The 8,860-nt window shown below is 43.5% G+C and overlaps 1 protein-coding gene across 1 annotated transcript; it reads right to left on the minus strand.

The window, feature by feature from the left end:
- Window positions 1-7,930: 7,930 nt before the first annotated feature.
- On the minus strand, window positions 7,931-8,347 carry LOC120653427 (protein STRICTOSIDINE SYNTHASE-LIKE 10-like). Its single transcript, XM_039931178.1, has one exon. The coding sequence runs from the start codon at window positions 8,345-8,347 to the stop codon at window positions 7,931-7,933; it is 417 nt and encodes a 138-aa protein (XP_039787112.1).
- Between the last annotated feature and the right edge of the window lie 513 nt (window positions 8,348-8,860).

The raw sequence follows: 8,860 nt of genomic DNA on the forward strand, positions 1-8,860 counted from the left end.
CTGTTGGCCCCTTCAGCTAAGCATGACCACATTAATATTTAATTTTGGGGTGCATTCAAGAATCCTGATCTCATTGAAAGGTACAATTGGTGCCGTTACGTCTACTCGTTCGTTATCGAAGAAGCACAAAAGGCAAGATCAAGATGAACAGATTCGCAAGGGCCATGTCACCTCTATCACTAGCTGCCACTTATTTTTGCAGGTTCGACTATGATCTTTAACTAGCTATACATATTTGTATCTTGTCTTAATACGATAGTTCTTTCATTATCTCAATATTTGCAAGTCTGCCAACATTTTCCATATTTTCCGTTTACATGTTGCAGATTCTATTCCTCGACAATATTGATCTTAGGTCGCTCAACAAGAATCATAACATTCTGCCTCGCATCATGGTCTTCGATTCTAAATGTTTACGGCGGATGATGACCATGTGTGCTTCTCGTGGGGAACATGACTTTTCTTCTTTTATAGCAGTTCGTATTTGCATCTGACCAGCATTCTCATACTATCTGAATCTAATAGTTTTTTTCACTCGCATACTCCTCTACACCAATGTTTGTCCAATTCAACAGATTCGCGGAACAGATTCCATTGCATACATGAGGCATACCGATCCTGATGGTAAGAAACATGGCCCCATTAGGCCATATTGTGATTTTGGTGATTATGTGATAACATAGTCAATGAGACTTACAAATTTGTGAGATCATATTTGTATGATTTCTAAGTCCCATGGACGAAGTCCAATTCACATACAAGATAGTCCAAATCACATCCAAGCCACCCGAGTCATAGTGAAAAATTAGAGAGAATATTTTAGAGATGTCCAATTGACATCCGAGGTGATTTGGACAAGTGTCAGCCAAATCAGGGTATCGGTTAAACCGACGGTATGGAAAATCAGGAGATCAGTGCAATCGAGGATTGCAACGGCGATCAAGTGAAGAAATGACAGTAGCACCGGTTAAACCGACAGTGCAAAAGAAGGCGTCGGTGCAAGCATGCTGTGATTACTCAGAACGCATGTTTGAGTTGCAGCAGCCTAGCTAAGCAAAGTCCTCAAGACCAGTTAAACCGACGAGCGTCGGTGCAATGACGTTAGTAGAAGGGGGACTTTGGAATTCAACGGCTAGCATGCAGGTCCAATGTGACCAGTTAAACCGACGGTGGTGACCGGTTTAACCGATGCTTTAAGCCTTTTGGCAGAAAAGCAGGTAACGGCTATGAGCTGCCCTCTAGCCTATATAAGCGCCTCACTCTGGGTCATTTGAGGTTGCTGGAGTTCAGAGAAGTCACATATGCACTGAAGAAGACCTCCAAGCCACCAGAGTGCTATTTGATCAAATCCATAGTCTTTAGCACATGCTATGAGAGTGGTAGTGCTAGGTTAGCTCTAGAGAGAGTGAGAGAACCTCAGCTGTAATCTCCGTGTGCCGGCCCCTTGAGTCTTTGTGGTTCACCAGCAAGTCTTAGACCCTCCGGCTTGGTGTGGAGTGGCGTCGACGACCTTGTGCGAGGGACATGGAGAACCCTTCCTTCATGGAGAAGCTCCTTAGTGGAGACGGCATCAAGGTGACCGAGGGACTTGGCGTGAGCCCTAGTGTCCAAGCCTTTGTGGCAAGTCATGGGGAGTCCCGGGGGAGACTTGGAGACCGGAAAGCAATACTCTTTGTGAGTGCTTCAACAACGTGGACTAGGGGTGGCTTAGTGCCTACCGATACCATGGGATAAATCACATGTCAAGAGTTTGTTTCCTCTCATCTCCCTCTTTACATTTCCGCATTTCATACTTGCTCTTGTGTGCCTTTACTTTCTTCGAATAGTTTCAAACTAGGATTGGCAATAGGATGCAAAACTTATTTTGGGAGGAGGGTTTCACACTAGTTGAACCATAGTTGTAAATCTAGATAGCATGCTCTAGTTTATATTTTGTGCAAACTAGTTGAAGCCATAGGTTAAGATTTTAATTTATCCTGATTCACACATTCCCTCTTAAGCTACGAGCACCGATTCCTTTCACCGATACTAAGGAGTAGTAATTTTTGGCACAGATCTCGGGGGTACAGGCTGGGTAGTTCAGATAACTCCTATCCTGATACTATACTAAGGAGTAAGTAAATTTTGGTTCGTAGTGCCCCTCCAGTATCAAGGTGACCGGGAGGAGTGGAAGTTTGCAAGAATAGTGGATCTAGGGATTGGATGCGCAAGAAGGCTAGAATGTCAATGATGCACTTTTTGCCTTTTCCCTCCTAAAAAATAAGACTTATAACGTAACTTACAGTGATGGCATACTTGTGAGTATATATGCACACACTTGGCAAGTCCATACATTCGTTTGTACATTTTGCAAGTTATGGACTAAAGTGATACAATCATACATGTTGTTATATGATAAATAAAGTACTCTTCTGTAGATAAGTACCAGGTCCACTACTTAGCCCTAGCGGGTCTGCGATAAGTGCTACGCAGTTTATAATTACGGCATGCTAATTAGTTTAAGAGCTTTATTACAGTTGTTGGAAGTTACCGAATGCACTATGTAAAAAACGCCCTATACTAACGCGTACAAAGGTGACGTGTTATTGTTGCACGTCACTCCTATAAAAAAGATGACGTGTAAAGATGAGATACATCACCTTTGTCTCCTCTGAGGCTCCTGGCAAAACTTCGTTCGTCATCTTTGATGAAATAAAGGTGATGCAGGCTAACAAATTCCGTCACCTATATTAGAGGTGACGGACAACATATGTAACCTGTCACCTGTAATTCTAACATAGGTGATGGGCCATGCCTTACGAAGTCAAGGTGACGGTCTTAAAAAAGCCAGTCACCCATAGGTAGGGAGTGAACCTAAAATTTTACTTCTAGGTCTATGAATGCCGAAAGTTGTGTGAATTATTCTCCAAACTAACCAAGCTAGATGACAATCAAGAAAAAGGTGAGCAATGGTTTCTTCAGCTGAACAATAACAACATTGCTTACTTCCATCCCAATTGCGTTTAGCCAAGTTATCTTTTGTTAGAATAACCCCACGATGCAACAGCCAAATGAACACCTTAACTTTAAAAGGGATTTTTAGTTTCCAAAGCGGTTTATTTATCGGCATGATTACATCATCAATGAGAGCAGCATACATGGAGTGGACTGAGAACTGTCCACTTTTGTGGAGTAACCAGATGCAAAGATCAGGGTTATTTGTAATCAGCACGTTGGAGGTTATATGCACCAGCTCCTTCCAGTCATCCATATTCCGCCCAATCAAATTTCTTCGAAAAGATACGTTGAAAGGGACGGAACATACGACCTGTTGTACAGTGTCATGTTTTCGACGAACCAGGTTATAAAGATTGGGAAAGTGCTCCCTAAAGGAGGTGTGCCCCAACCAGACATCATTCCAGAAACTTACTTGTTCGCCATTATGAACCTTGGAAGAAACCTATCGTAAAAAAACATTTTTGACATTCATTAGCCCCGACCAAAACTAGGAATCCCCAGTTTTTTTCTCCACTTGAGTAATTATTTTGTTGGCGAGATACTTGTTTTGAAGCAGTTGTTGCCAAATGCCCTCCTCACTAATAAGCTTGAAAAGCCATTTACTGAGAAGACATTTGTTTTGTGTTTCTAAATCCATAATTCCTAGGCCACCTTGCTCCTTAGGTCTACACGTTATGCTCCACTTTGTTAGTCTGTATTTTCTTTTGTGTCCATCCCCTTGCCAGAAGAACCTTGATCTAAAGTGATTTAATTTCTTTAGAACTTCTTTTGGAATCTCAAAGAAGGAGAGCATATAGACTGAAAGATTGCTAAGAACCGAGTTAATAAAAGTGAGCCTGCCTCCGTATGAAAGCAGCTTACTTTTCCATGTGCTTAGCTTCCTTTCAAATCTATCCTCAATAACTTTCCAGTCTTTGTTACTAATTTGTTTATAGTGCAGGGGGGATCCCCAAATATGTGAAGGGGGCCTCTCCAACATTACATCCAAAGATGTTCATGTATTCTTGTTGCACCCCTTTCGCTTCACCGAAGCAAAACAATTCACTTTTATGAAAATTAATCTTGAGTCCGGATAGCTGCTCAAACATGGTCAGCAACAGCTTCATGTTTTTGGCTTCCTCAAAGTTATGCTCCATAAAAATGATTGTATCATCTGCATATTGTAAAATGGATATACCACCGTCAACTAGATGTGGGATAAGGCCCGGGATCTGTCCATCTTGTTTCGCCCTTTCAATCAAAATTGCCAACATATCCGTAACCAAGTTGAAAAGCAAAGGCGACAATGGGTCTCCCTGTCTCAAGCCCTTTTTCGTTTGGAAGTATTTACTGACATCATCATTGACTTTGATCGCTACACTTCCCTTTGTTACAAAAGCTTCAATCCAGGAACACCACAGCTCTGGAAAGCCTTTCATCCTTAGGGTTTGCTGGAGAAAATTCCACTTGACTTTATCATATGACTTTTCAAAGTCAAGTTTCAGAATAACTCCATTAAGTTTTTTTCGTTGGAGTTCATGTAGTGTTTCGTGAAGGACCACCACTCCCTCGAGAATGTGTCTTCTTGGCATGAAAGCAGATTGAGTTGGGCGAATTATTTTATCCGCCACATTCGTCAATCTATTGACAGCTACCTTTGTGAAGATTTTAAAACTCATATTTAATAAGCAGATCGGCCTATACTGTTGAATTTGTACAGCCTCAGCCTTTTTAGGAAGGAGTGTTATAATCCCAAAATTAAGGCTAAAAAGAGAAAGGATGCCTTCATGGAAGTCTTGAAACAAAGCCATTAGGTCATCTTTAATTGTTTCTCAAAAAGCTTGGTAGAACTCAGCTGGGAAACCATCCGAACCCAGTGCTTTGTTATGTTCCATTTGAAAAATCGCTGTTCGAACCTCCTCTTGGGTGAACATGGCGATTAGGCTTTCACTTTCATCATCTGTTACTTGTGGTATATCTTCCCTTCTATTTTCATCAATAGTCAAAAAATTATTCTCCGAGGGACCGAAAAGACCACGGTAGTAATTTGTGATGTATTTTTTAAGTTCCTCATCTCCTTTTATAATTTTATCCCCATCTTCTAGTTGGAAAATTCTAGTTTTTCTGTGCTTGCCATTAGCAATCAGTTGAAAGTATTTGGTATTCATATCACCCTAAAGAATTTTGGTTGTTTTTCCTCTTTGGTACCATTTTATCTCTTCTTCACGTAGAAGTTGGATAAGTCTTGATTTGAGTGTTTGTTTTAGGTCAATCTCCCACTGAAGGAGTGCCTTATTTTCTGCTTTCTTATCTAGCACCTCTAGTTTTGAAAAGTTCTTTTTTCTCTTTTTTGTAATGGCCGCTTTTATTCTTGGCCCAGCCCCGAAGGAATTGTCTGAGCCGTCTTATCTTATTCTGCCATCTCTCAATAGATGAGACCCCTCTATTCTCTTCTCGCCAAATGTTTTCCACTACCTCATGAAAGTCATCTCGGGTAAGCCAACCTAATTCAAATTTGAACATAGGTGGTGTCAATCCCGTTGTGTCTCCAAAAGATAGGAGCAAAGGCGTATGATCGAAAGAGATCTCTCTCGTTAATGCTTGCACTGTGGTACGGGGGAACTGAAGTTCCCATTCTGTGGAAACCAACACTCTGTCCAGTCTCTCAAAAGTAGGATCAATAAGAGAGTTAGCCCAGGTGAACTTGCGACCTGAAAGATCTAAATCTTTCAAATCTTGACTGTTTATTACCGTGTTGAATAAAGATGGCCATCGGTAGTCGTAGTTATCTTTATTCTTTTCACCAGGTCCCCTAATAATGTTGAAATCCCCACCTAACATAAGAGGTAAGGATTCATTTTGACAACATTGAACTAATTCGGTTAAAAAGCATTGCTTATGCTCTGGTTGAGCAGCTCCATAAACCACTATTAAGTTCCATTGGAAACCATCCGCTTTATTTCTCATGCGAAATTTTATATAATATTCACCTTGTGAGATAAATCCAATGTCAAAAACAGAAGGATTAATACCCAACAGTATGCCACCTGAGTGACCCTTGGGCTCAATCCAACTCCATAGGAATTGTCTTCCGGCACACAAGTTATTTAACTCTGTGTCCGTATAATTTTTACGGCGCATTTTTAGGAGAGCAATGAAATCGAGATTTTGCTCTTTTGTGAGTTATATCTAAACCATTGATTTTACCGCGATGGACTTTCCCTTTATTCCAGTTATAATAAAATATATTCCCTATGCGTCAAATTTAGGGGGGTAAAACGGACTTTTCACTTTCATTATACCATAGACCATAGTATATCTTAGACAGAACTCTAGTGCACAGAACTCTAGTGCAGCAACTTATATAAAGAATACTAGCCACAGTTTTAACAAATTAATTACTCTTACAAATATTTTCAACAAACAAAGGAGTGACACTGAAGACTGCAGATGATTCTAATACAAATAAGTGGCACAGGGAACAGAACATTGGAGAGCAAGGAGGAATTTGTCAACCCCTTCATATGGCAATGACAATACTAAGTTTCAAAGGGTGTGTTTGGTTTCTTGAATCTGCTTTAGGCTCGAGCCAGGCTCTTCAGATGCAGGTGTGCTTTGATTGGTTGCCTAGATAAGGGTTGAGCTTGGCCGGCCCGGTGCAAAAGGTGCTGGCTCGCCTGGCTCTCGGGATACAGAAAAAAATGGCCGTTCCTCCCTAGCCTAGCTCTGGTGGTGCAACCGTGCGTGTAGGGTGCGCTGAAACAAGCTTTGGCGTGTGCACCGGCTCCTTAGTACAGCCAACCAAACAGGAACGCTGAGCAGCCAGCTGCTAAACAAAGACATGCAACCAATCAAGGGAGTATTGCATGCGCTCGGCCTGGCCACCGGGAGCCTGACTCCCAGGTACGAACCAGGCTCAAGCAGCAAACCAATCACGCCCAAAGTTAATAGCAGCAGGGGCAAATAGACAAAATTATTAGAAACTAACTTCTTCGGCGATTCAAATTTCCCATCCTTATGATCTGAATCCTCTGAAGCATCACCATCAGATTCAATTTCCGGGAAAAAGGGGCCCTGCGATTTCCTTCCCAGCTCTATTTCCAGATGCTTTCATCAATGCCAGGACTCGCTCACAAATCACAATGCTGCCGTACTCACAGGAGGCGCTGCTGTTGATGAAGGACTTGGCCGTCCTCCACGTGCTGGTTGTTGAGACCTGCGGAAGTGGAACAAAGTCGTGTGCAGTCGCTTCCTACTGCGGGAATGTTCGAGAATTGCATGCAGATCGTTGACATTGCATACTGACATGATTGTTGAGAATTATACTCACTTGGAACACAGTTTTGTTGTAATCGTTAGTACTAACCTGTAATTAGTAGAGATGTACTACGTCTCGGACTCTCGGTTCAGTTCAGTTTTTCAGGTCTCGAGTTTTGGGCGTTTCAACTCTGAATTATTCGCTGTTAATGATGCTGTGCAATTACTCGCTGTTAATGATGCTGTGCACTCTCTCTATCTCTGTTAAAAATACAAAACAACTAATTGAAGGTTCGGATATGGCATAATCTATGTGATGGCGTAAGTTTCCTAGTAACTACAGGTACGTTGGTGCTGCAAATGCTCACATTTTCTATGTTCCTGTATGTTTTCCTCCACTTTGGATATCGATCGATGTGCTTGAAATGATCGGATGTTCATGTTCCAAATACATATTTTTAAGTTGAACTTGCACTTAGGGATGTGGGAGCATCTTTTGCTCTATCGATCGACTTAGCTTTGGATTTCAGTACTTCTCATTTTGACCCAAACTATGAGCATTAGTCACATTAGCATTTTAAGTACAGTAAGTATATATGCACTCAACGAGTATCTAATAGGCATACAAAAAAGATCAAGCTCCTAAACATATAGCATGATAAAAAAATAACAAACCACAAAACAAACTTCCTATTCTCTAACTACGGCGACATAGGGTTGTTCCACTGAGCTCCATATACTGCTTGCCGCCTTCCCTCTCCACCACCTCATTCGGCCTTATACCCTTTGGTCCTCTCATCACTTGGACTATTTGTCCATCGGCATTGATCCTCACGGCGAGCAGATAGCTGTCCGGACCAAATGGCAATTCCAACTTCTCCCGATGTAGCGCCACCCAAAATCCACCTTTGCCATCGGCTCTTACATTGTCAGGATACCCCGGCAGACCGGCGAGTGGCTCCGACGTGCCCGTCTTAGGACTCTTGATCCCATACCTACGTAACTTCCACGGCCCCGTTAGAGCGACGACGAGCCCGCTAATGGCAAGGCCGTTGGGGTAGGTGATGCCGGATTGCAACACGGTGGCACTGTTTGTCTTCGGATCATACTTCATGAGACAGCCCGTCGAGTCTCCGGTGGCCGTGACTCGTGCTACAACCGCTGATTTATTTATTTATATATACGAGAGCACCTGAGCTCGGCACGCGGCCAGGCCGTCCACATCAGCCCAAATTATTTCGGCCCTCCGATCGCAATCCAAGCTAGTGGTGGACCGTTGCCGCCGACATTTTGCGTATAGGTCCCCCACGTTTCCAACAAATGAACCCGCCATCCCGCTCACTACTGGCCGCGAGCCGGCCCTCACGCCATCAGGCGAACCGGACAACATCAACCCGCCGGACTTGGGGACGCGGCCGCGTCTGGCGCCGTCGTCCGCGTGCTGGCTTCCCGCGGCGGCGGACAAACAGGGCTCCGGGGTCAGCGGCGCGCTGGCCCTGTGCCACCGCGCCTTGGACGCCCACGGGGCCGCCTCCTCGCCAACAGCCGGTGTATGGCCGGTGGCGCGCGAGGCCTCCCGGCTTCGCCGCTCCCCGCTTGCGGCCGGTCAGGCCAGGCAAACACGCGT

This window comes from Panicum virgatum, chromosome 1K (assembly GCF_016808335.1).
Source record: "Panicum virgatum strain AP13 chromosome 1K, P.virgatum_v5, whole genome shotgun sequence".
NCBI lineage: Eukaryota > Viridiplantae > Streptophyta > Magnoliopsida > Poales > Poaceae > Panicum > Panicum virgatum.

Coding starts and splice junctions, on each gene's coding strand:
- LOC120653427 (XM_039931178.1), bottom strand. CDS start 8,347: ATGAAGTATGATCCGAAGACAAACAGTGCCACCGTGTTGCAATCCGGC.